General features: G+C 44.2%; 1 protein-coding gene across 1 annotated transcript; it reads right to left on the bottom strand.

Annotated features, from left to right (window-relative positions):
* Positions 1 to 697: 697 nt before the first annotated feature.
* Positions 698 to 21,730, bottom strand: nudt14 (nudix (nucleoside diphosphate linked moiety X)-type motif 14). Its single transcript, XM_069722351.1, has 5 exons — positions 21,602 to 21,730; positions 10,724 to 10,767; positions 4,309 to 4,373; positions 3,421 to 3,715; positions 698 to 1,329 (listed from the first exon to the last, which is right to left on the bottom strand). The coding sequence occupies exons 1-5, from the start codon at positions 21,680 to 21,682 to the stop codon at positions 1,080 to 1,082; spliced, it is 735 nt and encodes a 244-aa protein (XP_069578452.1). The 5' UTR covers positions 21,683 to 21,730; the 3' UTR covers positions 698 to 1,079.
* Positions 21,731 to 23,542: the final 1,812 nt, after the last annotated feature.

The raw sequence follows: 23,542 nt of genomic DNA, 5'->3' as shown, positions 1-23,542 counted from the left end.
TAAAGGCTGCGGATCGGAGAACTGAAATGAGGCATGCCTGAACACCTCGATCATTACAAGGCCCCACAATTGACTAGTTTTTGCATCACTGGATCATGGATTAAAGGAATGCTCCACCGTTTTGCTTTTCTCGCCTCGCCTTTAATTGTTGAACCGTCGGGCAGAAACGTCGACGTGCCGAGTGTTGGTTTGTCGGGCGAGAGGAGACGTTTGAATGAACGTGACTCCAGCGGAGAGGTACGCTTGCTGGTGAGCATCGCGGCTTAACGCCGTGTTCACGTCAAGCAGGATTCGTCCCGTGTCTGTCGTCGGGACAGCTGGAGAGGACGCGGTTCGTTGTGTGAAAAGGAAAACACTCCTTCCATATCCTTAATAACACCTTTGAACTTGATTGACGTACATTACGATAAGATATTATGGTCGTATTAAGTGCCAAGTCGTATACAAGAGCTTTAAAAAAACACAAAAAAAAAAACAAGTCTGAATCCTAATGAATACTTTACGAGTTGTTGTAAAAGTTAGAAATTTGAAATTCTAATAACCCTGAAAATTAGAGGGTTTGAATAGTCGGTGTTTGAAACAAATTTAAAGAACGATAAATGTTTTTTTTTTTTTTTTTTTTTTGATCAGGTAACGTTCACGATCTACATCAAAAGCAGTGGAGCATTTCTTTAATTAAGGGCAGGCAAATGAAATCTGTGATATGCAACCATTTATAACAGATGGCACACTAAATGAAATGATTAGCATATAAAACAAAATAATCAAGAAGAGGAGGGAAAAAAAAAAAAAAAAAAGTGCCAGTGACAACCAGCTATGGCAAATTTTGTTTTTTTTTAGGAAAAACATTAAGACCGTATAGAAATAAAAAAAAAAAGTTAAAAAAAAAAAAAAAAAAAACAGGACAAAACTTAAACGTGCCAGTTGGCGACAAGACAAGGGGTCCACCCTTCATCATGTACCAATAAGCAAAAAGGCAATACAGGATGAAGAGCCGTGAGGGGGCGGGTGGATGTGCTGGGCCAGCGTTTGATTTAATTTGGGAATAAATGGTAAAAAGAGCGGATAGCTAAAACTGGTTACACGTTGGTGGAGATCTTGTACTTGGGAGACATGTTATTATGGAACCAGATGAAGCTAAAAATGACGCCCATGGTTTTGGGTATACGCTCGTTGTAGGCAAACGTCATGGCCTCGTGCAGCGGGACTTTGACCACCTCGATAAGCTCTCCCTCCTTCGGCTCACCTCCGCCCGCGCTCACGCAGTTGTCGTCGGACACCTCGGCGTAAAACATGGTCTGCTTGGCGCCCGTTACGCCGACACCAGACCTGTAGGGAGGGGAGGGGAGGGAAGGGGGGGGCGAGACAAAACAAACGACAATCTATTCTTTTCCTTTAAAGACAGCTTTGAATACAACACCCTCGGCGCGAAGTGACAAAACCTCTGACTCGGTATAAAAAGTGGACGAGGCTTCTGGGTCTGAAGAACGAGGCCGATGCAGAAGTGCGGCAATACCACCGAGTGCCACTAGAGGTCGGCTCCAAAAAAAAAAATGCCTCCGGCTCCCGTTCAACAAGTCAATCAAATCTCCCCGCGAGATATCTCGGTTTTGCCGGCTGAAGTCGCTCCTAGTTTATTGGTTTTTTCCGGCGGCCCGTCTGAAAACAAACACCGTCAATAATTAGAAAATAAGGTTGTTTTTGGCGCCGTGCCTGTCCGATCGACAGGCTTGCGGCCGTCGGTGGGCGGGACGTAGTATCGCCGGGTTTCCAATCAGACGGAGTCAGATCCGCTTCATGGCGGCCGTCCACAAAACCGACGGGTGACGTCACTGCTGGCCGCCGCTTGGCATAAACACCACTTTTCAGGAATATAAATATTTTTTTCCCCCGATACTTCTATGTTTTGAATTCACCGTGAGGTAGGAGACAATATTATAGCGAGAAAAGGTCCAAATATGAGCGCTGGTAAAGCCACGTATTTACTTGCTGGTAACGAGCAACATGCTGCACAGAAACAGAACTATTTAAAACAAAAAAACAAAAAAAAAACCAACAACCTCCTTTTACCTTTTCAACCAAAAGTGCCTTCTCCGCTGCAGGCGGCCGTGCCCCGGTGCTGCCCGCTATTAGCGCAGCGCTTCGCTGCACGGAGAGCTCCTGTCAGAAACACCCTCATAAGGTGCTATGAGGGTTAAGACGATACCCGTCGACACAGTGGAAGCAGCCCGCACATAACAACGGCCGTAGACGACACCAACAGAGCCGGAGGAGGTGTCCGAGTCAAATCAAAAGCAAAGCTCCGACGGCGCCGTCAGTCAAAGCCGTCCAGCTGCCGCCGTGCGACGCGGGACCGTTCGCCCGCCGGCTCTTTTAGCGGCTGTCACGCGTTGACGAAGATGGACGGTTCGCTCGCTTGCATATCCTCTGCTATTTTAGTTCGTGATTTCAAAAGACTTTCCCTCCCAGAAACGGTTCGACTGTATCACACCACGCGCGGCGAACAGTTGAACCCCCCCGGGCGTTCTTCTTCTTCTTCTTCTTCTTCTCCTCCCGCGTCACAACGAGCCCTCGGGTTTGGTGCAGTTACAGCTGGGAGGGTCATTCTCAGAGAGAAGTCGGCCTCTCCTCCTCGTTTTAAGAGACGGCTGAATGACACGATTTCCAGTCTGAACCTTTAAGGAATCCGATATACTTTGTTTAACGCGCACTTTCGTTTCCGGAGGGTTTTAGGACCTTTCATTGACAACTGTCGACTGGAGGTGTGATCATCTCTGAGCCGGTATGTCTCTGAACGGGTGTACGGGCTTTACCCCTGACCTTGGATTGACCCGAGGACAGTTTCATTATTATTTGGCCCGACGTGCGTACACAGCGCAATAAAACCGACTTCAGGGCGTATCGTTGAGCCTCGGCGTGACCCGGCGACCACTTCCTGAGAACCGCGGTGAACGATGCGTGCGCGCCCTGGTGAACAGTGAAGAAGTGGACGACGTTGCACGACCGGTCTGACTTCTTCAGACCTTTAGCTCGGCTACTTTTGGGATCCGTCTGCGAAGCTTTCCAGCTGACAGAGTTGAGTGTTTGAGGCCGAACAGGTTCACAGCATATCGTACTTGAGATTTAATTTGAAACCTTAGTATGAAATAAAGAACCAGAGCTGCATATGTAGGTTATTTCTGAGTGAACGCAGCTCAGAAATTATAAATGGAAATTATACAAAATAGGACAAAGGGAATATAATTGTTCAGGGACGAGAACTCCGGTGGGAGTGACGAAGGCAGATGTATATAAGATTATGGAAAACCATTGTGCCGAGACTTCTCTGTGATAAGAGATGACAGGTAGTTTTAAATAAATGTCCCTAACCTTAAACTCCAACTTAAGAGGTCAGTAGACTCCATGTTTCAAACAGCTGACCTGTAAGAAGTAATCCTCTTCAGCTTGGAAGCCGGCACATCGTAGCCACACTCCTCCAGCACCTCCTGCCGGGCGATCTCCTCCAAGGAGAGGTCCGGTTTGTCCACCAGGCCGGCGCAGAGCTCGTAGGTGACGCCCGACAAGGCCGGGGGCCACTGAGAGGAGCTCTCGCCCTCCGAGGCCGACTGGCCCTCCTGAGACTCGGCGGCGGCGGCGGCGGCGGCGCCCTCCTCGGCTTTTTCGGCGGACTGAGGCGGCTGGTTCTTGTTCTTTTCCCACTCGCACATGTATACAGCTGGAGGTGGAAAAGAAAAAGACAGAAATGCGCTTATGGTGGTAATAACCTTTTTGTGAATACTTTCTTTGTTCTCACACATTTAAAAAGAACAGCTGTATATTTCTAAACATTTATTGTCTAATAGCAATAAACATCAACTCCATGTTTTAAATTGAATTCTAGATTGTGGAGAAACTCTTAATTCTTCCTGATAAGGGACTTTTTTTTTTTTTTTCTTTTCGACAACAGCAATAAGAGAAGGGAGGAGAAAAAAATATATATCAATGCCCAGACTTCCTTGAATTTAGCGCACTGCAGTGGTGAACAGTCCCCGGCGACTCCTAACAAAGGAGGTTAGGCTGCTTTGTAATGGGGCCTCTCGCGGTCTATTTATGAGTCTGCATTGTTGCACAGATCCAGTTGAATAAACAGGGTTTTGTAATGTTCTGTTTTTTCAGCGAAAGTGCCCACAGGATGTATAACAATCTAGATCTCGATCGGTGACAAGAGGAAAATGAATAAACTGGGTTGCGTCGCTGTCGGTCTGATGCTTTGTGAACGGAGGAAAAGGGGAAAAAAACAACAACAAAAAAACAACAACAAAAACGTACCTGGACGGAACTGCTTGACGAGGACGAAACAGTGCGAGGTGGTGTTGAAGATCAGCACCGATACGCTGAGGATGAGACAAGAAAAATAGGGGACGTGAAATGAATATCACCATCAGACATTTAAAAAAAAAAAAAAAAAAATCCCTGCCAAAAGGGTATAATATGAGAATATGTGAAAGTTTAACATCAGGAGAGCAGCCAGTCACGGCTCCATCGTTTTTTTTTTTTTTTTATAAATTCCTCCTGATGGAACCGCTGGTTGTAAGAACGAAGCAGCTGATGGCTCCTGGATTAAAACATGTATCTTTCCTCAGTGAGGACTTTACTGTGCTTAAGCACCTTGAAATAACCGGTGTTGATTTGGTGCTCTTTACAATCAAATTGGATTGAATTGCCCGGTGAGCAACCAGCGTTTAGCTCCGGTTGATAGCTTCACAAAGACTCACTGATGGGAATCTGAAAATACAATCTCAAAAACAAAAACTAAAAAAAAATGTAGTTTTTGTTTTACAAGAAGCGAACCAGCACTTATGAAGTAGATTAAGCTACATGTCAATTCATATTACTTGTAACAATTTTTTTTTTCCTATTAACAATAGCAAACACACAAAAAGTGTTGTTTTTTTTTCATTTATGAAAATGTTTTTTCTTTTTTAATATACCGTTATTTCTCATCTTTATGTTGTCTTATCTTAAAAACTGCCGACTGTAACCTCTCGTGGAGCGACACGCACGCCAAACCCAAATCAGTCAGCGCAATCAGCACCATCGTGAGCTGGTGGTCATTTCGACCTGGTTATTGTGTCACGCCACTGTTGACACAATCTGATCCTGGACAAGCAAAAGACTTGTGAACGCTCCATCTGCTTTTTAGTTAGAGGTTGTACCACCTCTTTTCTTTTGTCCAGCTGAAGCCAAAACAGCTGAATAATAATAATTTGTCGGTGCTTCACAGCTGGAAAGTTGGCTTTGGAAACTCCTTGTGTGTTTAAAGGAGGAAGGTCGAGGCAGTTGAGGTTTCTTCATCATTTAAACCAATAATTGGAAGCATGTCATCTGATATTTGCTCTCAAGGTCTTTTGTGATTTTCTGCTTTTAAATGATTCACGATTGGCACAAAAAGTAGTTCCTCATCATCAGCAGCCTCGGGGACACCCCCCCCCCCCTCTCCTCCCCAAATATCAAAGAAAATCCTGCTCCGAAGTAAACATGTAACCAGCTGTCATGTAACCAGCATGCCACGATGACAATAAGCCAAATAGACACACATCTGTATCATTTTGTCTGAGAGATAACACCCCCCACACACACACACACACACACACACCCCTCCCCCCCCCCGGACAAAATGTGAAATATTCTAAACTAAGCGGGGTCACGTCATTGCAGCACGATGTGGAGATAAAGAAAGGAAGGTCAGAGTGATCTGCTGGCACCCGGTGAACTGTACACACACAGGTAGGTCACTGCTGGGAGTGTGTGTGTGTGTGTGTGTGTGTGTGTGTGTGTGTGTGTGTGTGTGAGAGAGAGAGAGTGTGTGTGACTGTCGCTGCCCGTGGAGACTCGAGGCTCGGGGTCTGTGTTGGGAAAGCGGATACGTCTGAGGCGGCAGGAAGCCCTGCCCTGAGTTTCCCAGGGTGGGAGGGAACCAGGAGGCTGCTGCAGCGTCCAGCTGCAGCTCCCGGCCTCCTACTAACTCATCGTATGTTTGCATTTTGGATTTCCAGGTTTTTGGGTTTTTTTTCATTTTCAAATACGGTCAAAGGCTGTTAAAGATTTATCGTTGCCGTCATCGTTTCCCGTCTGCAGTCGGTCTCATTCAATATGTCGCAGTTTCATTTAACGTCGAACTTACTACTTCCCTACTGGGATAAATACAGATAAGTTTGCAGCAATTTGAGTTGTGTTTTTGTCGCTCTAGCCATCAGTTATGACATTGTCTTCAACAAGTTAAATGCTGAGATCTCAGCTAGCGACCGTAGACTGTACAAAAAAAGCGGACGTAGCTTCCGGGTCTGAAAAATGAGGCCGATGCGTAGGAGCTCTAAGCTGCAATACCACCGAGTGCCACTAGAGGTCAGCCCCCAAAAAAGCTCCCGGCTCCACAGACTCCCATTCAACTTCTCTCATGAAATTCTCAGCCAATAAAGTTTCTCCACGAGTTATTTTGGTTTTGCTAGTAAAAGTCGCTCCTTCTCATTAGTTTTCTGGCGGTCCATCTGAACATAACCCCGTCATTAGTTAGAAAATACGCTTCAAAAAGCCGTCCTTTGGAGGGGGGGGGGGGCGTGTCTGTTTGATTGACAGGCCTTTTGGTGCAGTCAGGTTAAGGCTATCGGTGTAGTACCGTCGGGTTTCCAATCAGATCAGTCAGAGTTATAAATCACAGTTTTTCGTCAGGATTAATTTACACATTTGGGCAAAGAAAATGTCAATACTTGAGGAGGTACTGCTGATCGGCGGTGCTGCCAACAACTTCTCACTGCGTCTCTGCTGCTGATTAAAAAGCCTCTGATCCACTTTAAGGTTCTCATATCTGGGTCCAGCCGGCTATAGAAACGCTGCTGCTCGGCCATTCACTTCCCTTCTCCATCACTCTTTTTTTTTTTCTTTTTTTCGCTCTCGCCTCCTTGACAGAAAGGACGCAGTGCTCCGTTTTTACTTGCTCATTCCCCTGATAGAGCTTCACTTCTTACTCCTTCGTGAGAGTGTTTTTGTCTTTACTATTGTCCACAGATTGTGTTGATATTCCTGAAGGAACAGTCAAACATCAGAGCCTTTTATAAAAACCTACATTAAAAAGGCATTAGAAAACGAGTGTTGCAGGGTAATATTAGCGCTGTGCAGCAGAAGTATGGATAAGATAATGTGGAGGATCGAGACTTAAAGTGGGACACACAGGCCCGAGGCACAGAACCGGTCCCTCGGGGGCAGGTCTGGGTTTCGTAGTGCTGTTACACATCATTACGGCTGTTCTACTACTTCCTGCTGGAAAAAAAAAACACCTCTAACGGGTAAACCAAGAAGCGGGCTAAAAGGACTTTTCATGCACCGTTAAGCTTTCTCTGCGGGGCTTCTGGCTGAACAGCGGGAAAACTGGGTTACGGCAGACACACGAGGAGCCGGACTGAGGTGACTACTGGTAGAAAGCTTAGGGTATCAAGATATTATCGCCGGGCACGAGTCCCACAAGAAGGAAACTGGGTTAAGTGCTATGTAATCCATCTTCTGATGCCAGAACTGAGGCAATGACTTTGGACACAACCAAAATCTCACCGCCTTAATTTACCATCTTTACTTTGTTATTGTCCTTGTTTTTACTTGTTTATTGGCTAATTTCCGGAGGGATTTCTGGTTGTTTATTCTACTTATAGCCCATAATTACAAGCAAATTATGATACATATAAAATCTTATTAAAAAAAAAATCATATCAAAATCTTTCTTAAATTGACTGGAGAAAGACGTTCCTTATTAACATACCAAAAAAAAAAAAAACCTTCCAGAGCACTTAATTTAGGACGGATGCATCTTTTTTTATTAGATCATATTTCAAATTCCCTAAAAACTTGGTGGAGCCTTCTGGGGGGAAATTAAACTCCTTTTTTTTTTTTTTATCTAAATGAATTCCAAACTCATGCTAAGACAAAATCAACCTCAAAGGAGCTGAAACCTGAGCAGGGAAACAGCAAGAGCTCACCATACTTAGACTACTAATGACATAATGAGTAACACTGCCCTGAAATATTATTATGAAATTTCAAGGTATTTCTCCAATATTCAAAACAGTATGACAAAATACTGACATTTAATTTTAGCATTCATTTAAAGAACACATTTATGACTATGAAATGACTTAAATCTGATCTTTTGTAATCACAGGACTCTTTTTTTAAAAAAACGACCTCCTCCACCGTAGAGCTGCTTTCAGCCATGCTTGTTGTTGCTGTGCCTAAAACATGTACATATGTGATAAGGTAATGATATGACGTCATTATGTCAAAATACAGCCATTACCATGATAAAAAAAATTTACAATCATACCGATATTTCTGAACTTTAAAATACGGCACAGCCCTGCTAATGACTTCCCCCTTTCTGTTGCCCTTGGTCATCGCTATACGTCTGCAACAACTCTCACTCATTAAAACACACTTTCTGTAATAAACAAGCACCAGTCAGCAAACACTTCCATAAACGCGTCGGTGTGAGAACAACAGTGATGCGAGCGTACCGTTTCAGTCTACATGTGGTTTTGTAGTTTAAAAAAAAATAATAATAATAAAAAAAAAAAAAAAAAAGGCTCCTGACTGTTTTAGTTGCTGTGCAGATATGCAGGCTGCCAGGAGACTGCACGTCAGACCCGACTTGTGTAAACTAGAGTAAGAGCTGCATCCAGATAAGTGGAGGTTAATGACGCATGTTGTCTCTCTGAGGATTTGGAGACGTTTTGGAGTTGAGGGTCAGAACCTCGGCGGATTGTCCTCCTCGCATCAGGAAGTGAGTTGTTTCAGTATGTCAGAAGCTAAAGGAGGACATTTGACATACCGAGGTGTTTCGTGCATGTCCAACGTGAAGCAGAACCCAGACCATGTGGACTGTGTGTGGATATATATAGCGAGGGAACATCTTGAGATCCTTTCGAACAGAGCGGCCCAATTTGAGGCGAGTGGGCCAACTTTGGCCCACACCGTCGTTGTTTTGGCCCACCACGGCATTTGAGCTCGTACTTGTACCTCCTGATACATAAGTGCTTTAAAATAGTAAAGTATATAATAAAGTAATCATATTAATCATAATATTAAAGAGTTTTTCAGCAGTGTACAGCACAATGCTGTTGAGCTTCCCTACTAAATGACATCGGCCTACGTCTTATCCACAAAGAATTCAAAGATACTCCGACATAACATTTTTGTCCATTCAGATGAATTCGTGGCCCTTCGTAGGAAAGAGTTTGGACACGTCTGATTTAGAAGAAGCTAAAGGACATGGCTGAGGAGAAGAACTACAAGAAAGATGGGCGCTGGAAAATATACGGTTGAAAAGTGTCCGAATAGCCAGTAACTATCTGAACGGCACTCGGACAGCGACATCGTAAAAAAAAAAAAACCATGAAAGCGAATTGTCATTTGACCTCCGATTAGTCCTGTTAAATGACAAATTTGACTAAATTGTCCAGAAAAATGGACCAAAACGCAGAATAATTACAGACCACGGTGAAGGCGGACTTTTTATGAAACTGTGCATCTCGCAAACTGATCGACGCTCGGGTTTTCAGAAACAAGCCAAAATCAATCTTCTCAAGACATTTTCCTAATGAAATATTTGATACTACATTGCCCATAACCTCTTGCGACCTTTCAATCAAATCTGTCTTTCACGTCTTTAGCTGCCTCTTCCGACAGGTAACGAGCAGCGAGCGCAAAAAAACCACAAAAAAAACATGAATCCTGGCGAGAAGAAAATGTTATGCACCCTTGCACAAACATGCAAAACCCTGGATGCTGTCAGTGCGCGCTGAAGGTGCGTGCGCGTGTGTGTGTGTGTGTGTGTGTGTGTGTGTGTGTGTCGGGGGGGGATAACGCCCACGTGAGAACGAGCTGCACGTTGGGTGATCTTCCGCAGGAAATACAGGTTGGAGGTTTTACTGCGTCTCTCTCAGTGGTACTATTTTTCACGAGGAACTCTGTGTGGGGTCACGAGTGGAGGAAAAGAGGGCTGAAAGGACCAGAGACGTACCTCGGGGGCATTACGGTACGCTGAGAGTAGGAACTGGGGCTTTGACACGAGTGTGTGATATTTCTCTTATATAGCCCCCCCCCCCCCCCCCCCCACCGTGAAGCTCGGACATTTATAGCCATTTTTACATGTGGAGTAACAAGGTCTGTTTTGGGTTGAACATCCTCCGAATACAAAGGCATCTAAAAGAGACGCCAGATAATAAAAAGGTATATGAAATACCAGAGAGGGTTTTTTTTTTCTTTCTAATAATCATTACAGGTGAGACGGCACACGCATAAACAAGCAAAACCTCACACAGTATTATCATATTTAAATATTTCACAGAGCATTTATTTTTTTTTTATTTTTTTTTTTTTGTCGCGTGTCACGTCCATCAACAGTTGTTGATAGAAAAGACATGTTGAATGAAAAAAAAAAAATCTCCAGATTTAGAGCTACGCAGATGATACGAGTCCCGATTAGCACAAAACCACTCAGATCAGCAGATTCATCCTCCTCTGCTGATCTCTGGGAGCCACATGGGATTCGGATCATTTAGGGACAAGCTCCTCAGATTGCGAAATGTCTTCAGACAAGAGCGTGCAGAGCTTTTTCAAAAGGCAAACGACCAATCGTGAAGCTGCGTGCCGGCTGCAAAGGCTGAGAGGACATTGTTGTTGTTGTTGTTTTTTTTACCTGTCATGGGTTCGCATGAAGTCCCAGGATTTCTTTGTGCCATTCTGTGAAGAAACAACACAAAAACAAACAGCATAAGTAAACATAATAAAAGCAACACCGTTGAGTTTCTGAAACATTTTGGTTGTGCAACAAAAGTGCACTCAGTGCGTCATAACGCCTCGCTCGTTTTATTGTGAGTGATCCGCATGACAAGACGCCCAATTAGCTGTGATTTATTTATTGCTGTAAATGCAACAACTGCCTCGTAAGTGATGGTTGCCCGGGCTCATCAAACCACACCCAAGAAAACAAACCTGCAGGTGCACAAAAATACCATGGAAAAAAATGGGTGCAAGTGAGAATTTGCTTTGTTTTAAAGGGTCATACCAGGTATTTATTCTTTTTTGTTTGTTTGTTTTTTTCGTTTCTGAATATAAAGTTAGGAGCTAACAAAAAAAAAAAAAAAGGATTTCATGGGCTCAGTTTTTAAAGCATTCCTGCCTTTACTTTCCGTGCAGTTGCAGAGAGAGATTCCCGATGACTAAACCCTGAAACACGTCTTCTAGTTATGCAACTTAAGTGGCAGAAGTTGTTGCAAGTGTTGTGGTCACATCAACAGGATGTTGAATCTCAACACTCCTTCGGTAAATTTCCAGCAGCGGAATTACAATCGAACCTGCCGAGGTGGTGTGTGACCTGCACGAAAGAGCCAACCACAAAACACTGTGGCCGTCAAGAGGACTTAAATATCTGGCTGTATTGACACACACACGCACGCACACACACACACACACACACACACACACACACACACAGTCTCCTTGTTGGCTCGTCGTCCCGCAGCAAGCATGACGGGACAACAACGAAGTAAACATGCCGATAGTCTGGTTTATTTTGAGTTATATTAATTTAGTGTGTGACGTATTAGCAAGTCAAATTAAATGAATGAAGTGCCTGCAGCTTGGATTTAATAGACTGGCAGGACGTAACTCCTGCGGCTTTTTATTTCAGCATATTTTCACGTGAACATGCTCAGTGTGACTCTTATTTCAACTCTGGTCACTGCAGAGGTCAGGAGATCCGTTTTTCAAGGCGGAAATGGCCAATTCAGCAGTAAGTAACGCCTTTTAACGCGCCGTGCCGGATGTGCCAATTAGAGGAAAAACGACGATTGTTTGCTCGTGGTTAATATGAACATTTTTGCTTGAAGCGCACAGAAAAACCTTCATGCATTGTTTCTTTGAATCATCTGACTTTTTAAAGATGCATTTCAACGAAGACATAAATCCACCAGGCCAGTATGTCAGTATGAGGATCCACATCCAGATCGAGCTGCTGACCCGACGGTATTTTTGTGCGAGTCCAACTCTCCCTAAATCGACAACAAAAGCCGCGAGTCCAAAGTTGACACAAACCAACAGTCACAATCCTCCCGTTTATGGGAAGACGCGTTGGTTGATTATTTACAGATATTTACCAACCAAATGCGCGCGTCACGACACAGCAGGGACCCTCCTCCTCCTCCTCCTCCCCCCTCCCCCTCTTTGGCGCGAATCGAATTTTCAAGGTCGTTAACGCGCCCGTGTGTTGTTAGAAGGAATATAACGAGGGACAAAAGCAACGTTTGTTGCTGAGAATTCCCACTTCGGATCTGTGCAAGTGCAAAGCGGGCGGTGGGTGGAGACGGAGGAGGCGTTCATAGATCTGTGCATACCGAATGAAAGCTAACATCTAAGCCGCTGCGGGGCCATTAGAGGGTTTTCACTTTCAAGGGGGGGAAAGAAAAAAAAAAATTCTTTAAAATGTAATTTTGATGAACAGAGAGGAGGTTGTTGTTTTTTGTTTTTTTTTAGGGGTTTTGGTCAATGCGAGGAGAGGAACTTTAGAGCATCAGTCTGGCAGGCGAAACGAACAAATCCACCATTTCCTCTTGTTTGAGCAGCGATGGCTACGAGCTGCGGCCTTCGTCTGTTTGGAGAAGACATTCAGCCGTTGAAAGAAAATGGTATATTTATTGCAAGCCATACTCAAAAAAGATTTCCCCTCGTAGGAACCAGCGGGACCGGAGCCGAGCGCCTCAGACTGTGTTTGCAAGTCAAGAGGGCGAAATGATCTAACGCACAATTAAAAAAAAAAAAAACCCAATCTTTTAAAATATCCGATTTGTGTAACAATCGCGGACAAAACCCGTACGTGAATTAACCACGTTAACTTTGCATAAAGTATATTCACTCTCTGCGCATTACATGCTGTATAAATATGGTAAAGTTGTCCTACATTTTCTATGCCTGAGGAAACATGCCCTTGATTCAAATTTAGGCTACACCTCCTCTCCACCCACGGGCTCTTAGAGAAGCAGGGACGACAGATTTACTAGAACAGCCTTATTTCAAGCCACAATAGATCTGGTGTGTGCGCGTCTGTGTGTGTGTGTGTGTGTGTGTGTGTGTGTGTGTGTGTGTGTGTGCGTGTGTGCGTGCGTGCGTGCACGCGTGCCTCGGTGCAGTTTCAGCACCACCCAAGAAAGGCGAGGAGGTGAAATGGCAAGTTAATTGCACTGATTGAATCGGAGAGCAAAAGGCTGCTGCAGAGAGAAGACTCGAGCCAAAGACGCACTTAAAGCTGCCGTGTGAAATTTGAAGATTTCTATCAAAAGGGAAATAAACCCGTTACGCACTCATTTAACTGAGGTTTATTTTCTTTTAACGCACGAGTTTAAGGCGCAACTTGTTATTTTGCATGGCGATTGTTTCTAATGACAGCAATGGAAATGACTCTCAACAGTTTAGCAGAGTGGGCTGTTAGATTTCTGCTTTTTTTTTTTTCCTTTTCTTTCTGCTAAAACTCAGAGGTATTATATTTACAGTATTTTAAACGGTGAAAGTAAACCCTCAGATTTTAGGAGCCGAGACCAGCAGCTGTTGGAGGACTACACTCGATCTTTAAACTGTAGTATTTATGGCCCTTTGTCCTGTGTTCACCTCGTCTCCATTTAAAGACAGACCTATAAACTGCAGGCAAACAGCTCTCCGTATAAATCAATGATTTATTAAACCGCCAGTTGAAACGAATATCATATTTAACTATGTACATTCACGGAGTCGATCGTGTTTACAAAGGTTTCTTCGGGGGACGTCTTCAACATCGACTGGGATGTTTAGCTCGACGTGTCGACGAAAGCTGCGACGACCACAAAACGACTCTCATTTCCACTTTCAACAGTTTCTGTTGTACATTTTAAGTTCAGAAAACGAGAGAAAGGCCGTCTCGGCTGACGCGAACTCCTCAAAGTCACTCCGCTAAACGGTTAAACGACCAAACGGGTCGCGGTCACGTGAGCATAAAACCCTTCACGCGGCATTAACCCGTCCCGTCGTGTTGTGAAATGGGAGAATGAAACATTTGTGTGAAGACATTTCTTCACCTGCTGCAGGAGACGACGCGACGGGCCGGGGTCAGATTTACAGGAGCTGAGGTTGCACTCGATTCGGTTGGACCGCGGCAAATTTATCAATTCAATTCATAAATTCAAATTTCATGATGGTGCTCGTCTCCAAGTTAAAAAAAATATAAAAAAAAAAATACCAACATTCACTGGTTCTCCAGTGTGAAAATGTGTTGCTTGCCTTTGTCATACGTGACAGCACTCTGAATAATTGTGGAGTTTTGGGATTGTCGGCCAAACAAAAGAAGCAATTTGGAAAAACAGCTCCTAAAATCGTGGTGAATGATAAAAAAAAAAAAGACATCTCTCACAATGTTCTGAGCGATTACATAAATAGACATAAACCGGTTAATCAAGGAAATAATCGGCAGATTGATCCATAATGAAAATAAGCGTTAGTTGCAGACGGAACGGGCATGAAACGGTCACTATCAGACGGTAAGACGGGCGGGGGGGGGAAAAAAATGACCGTTGAAGCATTGAAATTGGATATAATTCATCAAGTTAAAAAGCAAAACGTACCACGTTGTTGCTTTTCTTTCTCGACACGCCAAGTGAAACCGCATTGCGTTCAGTAATGTGCAACGTTATGAAGCCCACGATCCCAAATTGAAGAAGCGGAGAAGTGCCACCGGTCCCGAGTCCTCAATGCCAGCGAAGCGCCGCCGCCGCGATCACTTTCGCCAAAACCCGTTTAAAAAAAAAAAAAGGTCAACAGAAGCGCGTCGGACACGCCGTCACTCCTCCGCGAGGCCACGCCGGCCGCGCCCCTTTCACTGTTCCTCGGTGAAAGCGATCCCCGTCCGCGGGCGCGATAGATCATGTCATCGAGGTGGGGGAGACGCTTCTCGTGGCTTTGCTGCTTTGTAAAGAGTGCCGAGTGAATAACGCACGAGGCGGCATTTTTCCTGTCACTGAACCTCGCGGGTAAACCGCAGAGCATTTACAAGAGTAAATGACGCGTGCGACGGCAAGCCGTCTTCTCCCGAACCCACGCAGCGGCCTCGATTGGAAGGAGTTTGTTGGAGTCGCTCCGACGGGCGAAGCGGAGTTCCTCGCTTTTGGAGTGGGAACATTTCGCCGAGCGAGCTTCGAAACCACAACTTTGAAACATTTCGGGTGCAACTGAATGAGCTTAAGCCGAGCTCAGAGCAAAGATTGGGGAGATCTTCTGCCTCCAGGTTTCCTGAAGAAAATTCTCCACCCTCTCGTTCGGTTTTTTGTTGTTGTTGTTGTTGTTGTTGTTGTTTACGTTTTTGCCGTCTCTCGTGCAACAAATAAAATCCAGCAGTTCAACCGGACATGAAAAGAGTCGTCGTCGTGGAGACGCTGCGCCGTCTCATCTAGTCGCTTTGGTGCAAAACTGCCGGCTTTCGCGATGCTGCAGACGGGTGAATCTTTGGTCTGAACTGGCCCTTTGGAAAACCAGTGCAAAAACTATATATATATATATATATATATATATATATATATATATATGTACATATAAAAAAAAAGTTGGTCTGGAGCCCCGAAATAGAACGAGAGGTTTCTGGTGACAAACAGATGCTGGAAGTTACGAAACACTGACGATGAAAATAACTTCTAAGAAAGTCTTTTTCAGAAAAGACAAAAGAGAAGACTCATCAGGAGCGAATCGAAGGAGGGAGTCGAAACCACGTCTTTCCAACACAAAGTTGCGGGATTAAAGAGACGCTGTCTTAATGTTCTTAGCGGTACTTAAGAGACAAAGACGGAGACCGGCAACCGTCCTGATTACGGCCCACAATTTTAATATTAAAATACCCCCATTAATTTGATAATGATTACCACTACAAAGACGCCACTCTTCCTCTTCTTCTTTCCAGAAAGCATACTGTAAAGAGGTGAAACTGCTCGGCATATGAATGTGTCACACACACGCACGCACACACACACACACACACACACACACATCCTCTCTAGTATCCTGTCACCGCTCACAGATGGTGGGGTTCCCCTCATTACTCGGGCCACTTGCTGAGAGAGGGGGGGCGGGGACAGCTTGAATGGCCCAGGGGAGATGGAGAATCATGGCTGACATGGATTACGACAGAGAGATTAGCCCATGGGGAGAGAGAGAGAGAGAGAGAGAGAGAGACAGACAGAGAGAGAGAGAGAGAGAGAGAGAGAGAGAGAGAGAGAGAGAGAGAGAGAGAGAGAGAGAGAGAGAGAGAGAGAGAGAGAGAGAGAGAGGAAGGGAAGCAGAAGCAGAAGCAGGGCTACACAGGACCTTGAAATTAATGTGGTCCCTCTGGCTTTGGGCATCAGAAATGACAGGCCCCTGTGTGAATGGCTATTGTAGGGAGGGATGTATGGTCTTGATCTTTTAGGTGCTTAAAGTCTAATAACCATCACACACACACACACACACACACACACACACACACACACACACACACACACACACACACACACACACACACACACACACACACACACACACACACACACACACACACACCCGTGCTGACTACACCATAAAGCTGGCAGCTGCAGCAGGAAGAGAAAAAAAAAAAAAAATCAACTACCATCCTCAAATACAATAGCACTCTTTGAATCTCAACATGGGCTCTCCAGTTTTTTTTGTTGTTTTTTTCTCTCCTGGGTTTTAGCTTTAGTCTCTCTCAACAAAGGCTGCAGGGCTATCACACACACATTACAAGCAGTGAACTAATGGTCAACAGCGTTTTCAAAGTGACAATGACAAAAGCATCTGCACCTGTCTAAACTCACTGAACACCAGTAGTTGAACAAAACAAAAAAAAACACAAAAAAAAAAAGCCGTATGTGCAGGGTTGAAAGAGCCCGGCGAGTGGGTCCATTGTCAGGGACACACTCTTCAAGTACAACATCGAGTGACTGTGTCCTCTGGTGAAATCCACAGAAAGCGTCGAATCAAAACCGGGCCAGTTTACATGTTAGCGCCACTCCAGATTCAAATCAACAAATTACAGATAGCTTCAAAAAACACTTCAATTAATCGTTTAGTTGTTTATCTAGACGTAGGACCGAACATCTACAGACGCGCAGCCGTCGCTGGGAATCTGTCCTTCTGGGTAAATATTAAAACACTCGTGCTAAACACCGTGATGTTTACCAGGAGCAATAAACAGAGAGAGCCACCGAGGGCTGCCGGGATTGTCATTAGGTCTGCAAGTATCCGGTCATAAATCTAAATATTGCCGAAATCTGAATGTTTGACCTGAAGATGGCGCTACAAGAGAAGTCGGGGAGTCCTTGAAGTCATTAGGATTCATCCTCTGGGGACCGTGAATGAGAAAATGTTGACATATTTCAGTCAAACACAAAAGATGACAATCGGTCCAATAGTTGCTACGACGTTTCAATCTGAACCAAAGCAGCTGGCCGACCCGAAGGCCCTTAAAATGGAAATGTTTTCGACTTTTCTTTGTTTTAAGCAGGTGTAAATTGAATATCTTTGGGTTTTTGGTGTTGTTGGTCACACACACACAAAAAAAAAAGCAATCTGGAAATGTGATTTTGGCCTCTGGTAGTTTGCTGTTAGAACTTTAATACCGGTCTTCGTAAATGATGTCGTGGTCTACTGTAATTCCTTATTTATCAGGATGTCACAAAGACTCTCTGAAAAGTTTCCAGTTGAGAGATACTGATGAGATTTATCAAGAGAGATTACATGTCTCCCCATATTGGCTTTTCTTCTTCGGCCTCCTGCGAAATCAAATCACTCGCATTCGAATCCCTCAATAACCAAACTTCTTTGAAATCATTCCATTTATGTTCGATGCAACGAACTCTCTTCCGCTGTTTTCAATTACAGAAAATCAAACTTCAATTTACTACTTTCTCACCTTTTTTTCAAACCCACAATTTGCTTCGTATCATTTAATTCACGCAAAAAACACTTCCGTAAAAATGAACCGAAAGTTCATAAATAATCAAAGTGAATTATCACTCAGTAAAAGCACCTTCTTCGCTCCACCTACAGAAACATTCATACATATATTCATGCTCGTCGCCGTCGAGCTGCTGCGTGATTCAAGCTCAGGCCGATAAAACAGCCACTCGTGAGAAAATGTGCACTTCAAGATCATAATAGATCTCACAGTCACTGAAGGAGTACAGGTGGAGGGTGGAGGGTGGAGAGAGGTTGGGGGTGGGGGGGGATGGGGATGGGGAGGGAGGCACTGGCTGAAAGCTATACAAGGTAAATAATTCAGGGATGAATAATTCAAATCATTACAATGAATAAATGGAAGGTAATTATCCCGTTTTAAGTATCAACTTGTGATTCAACGTCGGCGCGAGGCAACGGAGATAAGAGGGGCTTCCCGGAGTCAACGAGGGACAATCACCTGCTTCGTGGAGGGAGGCGACGGGCACGGGACAAAACACCAATAAACACCGATGACGCAGAAAGCCTCTCGCGCGGGACACTGTCTGCCCTCTCGCGAGCCGGGGGGGTTTCTGCGGGCGGAGTTTAGTGGGTGACCGGCGGCCGAGCTGCAGATGTACAGATGAGCATTAAAAAAATCAAACTAATAATAATAATAATATTTTTTTTTATTTTTTATTATTTTTTTTAAAAGGAACGTGTGAAGAGATGGTACCCTCAGCGTGATTGAAAAAGCCTTTGTGTGTGTGGGTGGGGGGAGGGTGGGGGGGGAGTCCCTGAACAGCCCTGCAGAGGAGAGATGACGAGGATGAAAGGGAGGACAGGACAGGACAGGACAGACAGAGAGAGAGAGAGTGTCCACCATCGTCTCTTTTGTTGTCCATCTGCTGGTCTTTAGCCGTTCCGCCATTCTCTTGACAAGCTTACCCCCCCCCTTCTCCTCCTCCCCATCCTCCCACCCCCCCATCCTCCCCCTCCCCGCTGTCACAGGTGTGAACCCCCAAATGGGACGAACTCCTGGGCGAGCTCCCCTCGACACGAGTGCCACGGTGCTTGAGTTTCCCCGACAGCACTGAAAAGCAGCACCACAAAAGAGAGAGCACCTTCCCGCCGGGACACGCGGCTTCTTTATTCGTCACCATCACCCCCACCGCTCTCCACCCGTCCTCCCCACCCCCACCCCACCCCCACCCCTCCTCCAACGTCGAGGGGCTCATTTGTTTTCCAGCACAAAAAAAAAAAAAAAAAAAAAAAAATGTGCTCAAGACGTAAGACGGGCCGTCATCAGCAAGACGAGGTTAGATAACGTCTCGTGATGAAGCAACTACAATAAGCAAATGCAGCAGCGCGTTGAGTTTTAAGAGGGAGATTGAACACCGATGTCACCGTCCACGTTTTTGCACGACGGACGTCGTCTCATTAGCTCAGGCACAGAGGGAAAAAAAAACAAGAAAAAAAACAGCACAAATATTTTGAAACCTAAAAATAAATCTGGTCCTGGACGGCAGCCTATGTTTGGGGAAGGAAGCAGTCCTCAGTTCTGCTGGAGACCATCAGGACACACGGCTCATCACACTTCACTTTCTTTTTTCGTGGGAGGACCAGACTACTATATATATAGATATAGATATATAGATATACAGATATATATATTTATATATATATTTTTTTTTTTTAAATCACTCCATACCTACAAAACAAATACAAAACAAAACAAAAAAAGTGAATTCGGGGAGATGCTTTAGGGGTGAAGAGTCAATACTTTTCCATTTCCGCTGGTGTTTTTCTGCAAAACAGTGACTTAAATAACATGAGACTGAACTTCTTACATACATGAGGAGATTTCAGTCACAGAATGAGCTGGATAAAGAAGCTAAAAATGAATAGACGAAGGAGTGGATGGATGGATGGATGGATGGATGGATGGATGGATGGATGGATGGTGACTATAGCTGCACCCACAAGCCCTCTACAGGACACCTATGTCCTGGGATGGCTAAATATAAGGCCGACAGGACGACAGACGCTAAACAAGAAGTGCTGCAGCCGTGTAGGTGAGGAGATGTTCGCTTGATATTCGTCACTCTTATGGTTGATTTGTTTCATATGTCGTCAATGATTTCCAATCAGGGATGAATGATATATATATAATATCAGTATCACGCAGACGTGTTGCAAGTATATATATATATATAGTGTGAAAAAATGTAAACATCCCAGGAACATATACGTCAACATACATACAAACTATATATATATAAATATATATATATCTATAACGGAGAACACATACACTCCACTTGCAACACGTCTGCGTGATACTGATATCAGATCTCGACCAAACTCTATGAAACACGCTGGACTCATATTTAAATCGCGTGAGATTTGCCGTCGCGCGAAACTAGTGGAAGTCGCAGCAGACGTGGTGAATTTTATGACGACAATTGACAAAGGAACCATATTTGGGAAGCTGTCGCATCGCGGTCGATATTCAGTCCTCTTCGTGCGGTCAGTCCACAGCCCTGAATAAAACCGTCTCAAAGGAACAATGAATATCGACAACACGCGCACACGTCGGACGATTCCCTCACTCGGTGTTTTAAGAAAAACCGTTTAAATCTGGACATTATGAAGTTCCTGACTCGGGGAAACAATGCGTTCGGCTCTGAAGGGATGATATGCAAAAAAAAAAAAAATATATGCAAAGTTTAGTAAAAAAAAAAAAAAAAATATGCAAACCACCCTCTCTCACTTTCATTAGTGTAATATTGACGCAAGACCAAACAAAGATCTGGCAACCAAGGGAGTTCACCAATGACAAAATGGAAAAAAAAAAAAAAAACCAAGGTTACAGTCTATAAACAAAAGAAATATAGATGATAAATAACATTGCAACAGGCGGCAACCCGGGGTTCGGTGTCTTGCACCAGTTTGAAGTGTCAGTGTCAGTTTGAACCTGAAGTGTAAAAAAATTAAAAATTAAAAAAATGAAAAATGAAAGAAGAAGTCTTGTCAGCAGAGATCAACAAGTCTCACCTGTCTTCACAGTTCACACTGGAGAACACAACCTCCTCTGCTGCCACGGCGTCTAAACACCTCCTGACGCTCATGTTAAAGCGTGTGCTTTACGTTAACGTGATGCTCAACAACAACAACAACAACAACAACAACAAACAAACAAAAAAAACAACCTCTGCAGCAGGCCAGCATGTTAGCCTCTTAGCTCCCTGTTAGCTGAGCAGTCTCAGGTTCACGTGAAACACAAGAAGCAGCTGTTGAACCACCGGGTTGTGAAAGCTGACGTCAGGTTTCCTGTCGCGGGGTTGTTTGTTTTGTTGTTGTTGTTTGTTTTTTTGTTGTTGTTTTTTTTAAAGCAACGCCAATTGTTGCTGTCAGCGTCCCTGTTTAAGGTCAGCTCAGACCTTCATGTTATGCTAGCACGCTTATAGCTGCAAAATGAATGGGGGTGGACGGAGGAGGGTGGAGGAGGAGAAGGGAGGAGGAGGAGGAGGAGGAGGAGGTCCAGCAGCCTCTCACCGACCCGGAGATCGCTCACCTGGTTGTAGTGCACCCTGAACGGCTTCAGGTAGTCGGACTCTGTGCACGGAACCACTTCGATGTTGTTGATCTCTTCCATGGTTCGACGCGTCGGAGCCGGATCGGGGCGCGCAGCGATGTTTGTCCGTCACCGCACACTGACAGTGGAGGAATGTCTACGGCGGCCGCGAGAGGACACGAGACCTGAACCGCGAGAGGACACACACACACACACACACACATACACTGACCTTTTTTTTTTTTTTTTTAGCGTTGTTTCCTACCTTTAAATCTTTGATGATATAATTTGGTCTAAATTGGAAAAAAAAAAAAAAAATTCACAAAAAATATAAATTTATAGAGAGATTCATCATCAGAGTCTGTGATATGGCCACGATAGGCGATATAGGTATGTACAGAGTAAAAGTGTGTTTTTATGTGTGTGTGTGTGTGTGAGAATGAGGAAAGCACATCTATATCATTTCTAGGATACTAAATGAGTTGTTATTTGCCATTAAATCATATCAAATTTAAAAATCGATAAGAGTTAGTTAACATACTGTATTAATATCTTATAAGGCCACCGGTATCTTAAATGTGACGTACACCTCGGCGAGAATAAACCACAAACTTTTATAGAAATAATAAATACTCCAACTTTCATTGGAAGCAACTTGGCGTAGGACTTTTCAGCAGGCGGACGTGGAGAGCAGAGGGTTGTATCAACCCACCGCGTATGTGCACGTTCTTTCTTTTACTTTTGGTGTTTTAGGGAGTTTTTCCTTATCTGAATCAGGACTCTGAGGACAGAGGGTATTGTATGGTGCACAGATTGGAAAGCCCCCCCCCCCTTGTGCTCATAGGTGTTGGAGTGACCCTCTGGGATTCACCGTCATATCCCAAATCCCAGAAACAGCTTCTTATAAGAACACATAGAGAAGTTCAGCCTCCTCACTGTGCTGAATAATGAATAAGTGACGGGTGTGGAAGTTCTTTCTCACCAATCCTGCCCTGAAGGGCGAGGCTGCATGATGTCACCCCACCCCCTCCACCCCCCTCACGTCAATAACAACCTTATAATGGGAAACAATCTGCAGAGCTCCAATCTCGATGGGACTGACTTCCTCCTACAAATGAGCCCCAAGTCCACTGCCCACTACACAAGGACAGGACGTAACACTTTTGCGACCTGATTTACATCTAAATAAATACGGTCCTAGACGAAACAATGTGCAGACCCAAAAGGAGGAACCGGCGTCTCTCTGCTGGGCAAGTTCAATTTATATTGCCCGATCCGGCCAAGCTGCGGGGCACGATAAGACGGGAGGGACTGCCGAGTTAAAGCATTGTACAGGAGTCACCCTCCTCTGGTTTGCACTCAGAGAGGTGGCCACAAGGCACCGTGACGGATGAACAAGGGGATCAAATGAGACTCTAAAGCTCAAAGAAGTAAAAAATAAATAATCAGAAATTAAGATTTCCTGTTGTCAAAACGAATATTAGTCAGAAATAAGTGTTATGGGATTGTGAAGCATAATTTTTTGTCATTTTTAACATGAATTAATCAATGTGTCACTTGCTCTTACTGAGGATGTAAATCTTAAAAATGAATAAAATAACAATAGAGGAGTTGGGCTTCTCATGGGATTTGTTCACAGCTAAAATTTCAAAGAGAAGGAACAATATTTAATGGGTTCATAATTTCTTTTGAAGATTTTTGGAAAGAGGTTTGGTTGTATTTATAAGGAAAATAGGAATTTCCTTGAAAGAAAAGCTCCATTTGAACCCCAAATAAAAATCCATTAACTGTTTATTTATTATTAGAAGGTTTGTTTTCCATGTGTTGGATTGTAGACCAATGCCACGCCCTTCCTGTCACATCATATAACTTAATGTAAATTATTAGGAAAGCATTGACCAGCAAAACATAAAAAGTAAAAAAGTTTTTCTGAAATTCATA

The sequence above is a fragment of the Brachyistius frenatus genome, unplaced genomic scaffold (assembly GCF_029030835.1).
Source record: "Brachyistius frenatus isolate BFR_SWC_R1_liver_20210118 unplaced genomic scaffold, ASM2903083v1 Contig_286, whole genome shotgun sequence".
NCBI classification, from domain to species: Eukaryota; Metazoa; Chordata; class Actinopteri; family Embiotocidae; genus Brachyistius; species Brachyistius frenatus.
Note: the sequence above shows the minus strand (reverse complement) of the source record. Positions and strands in the feature narration are given on the sequence as shown.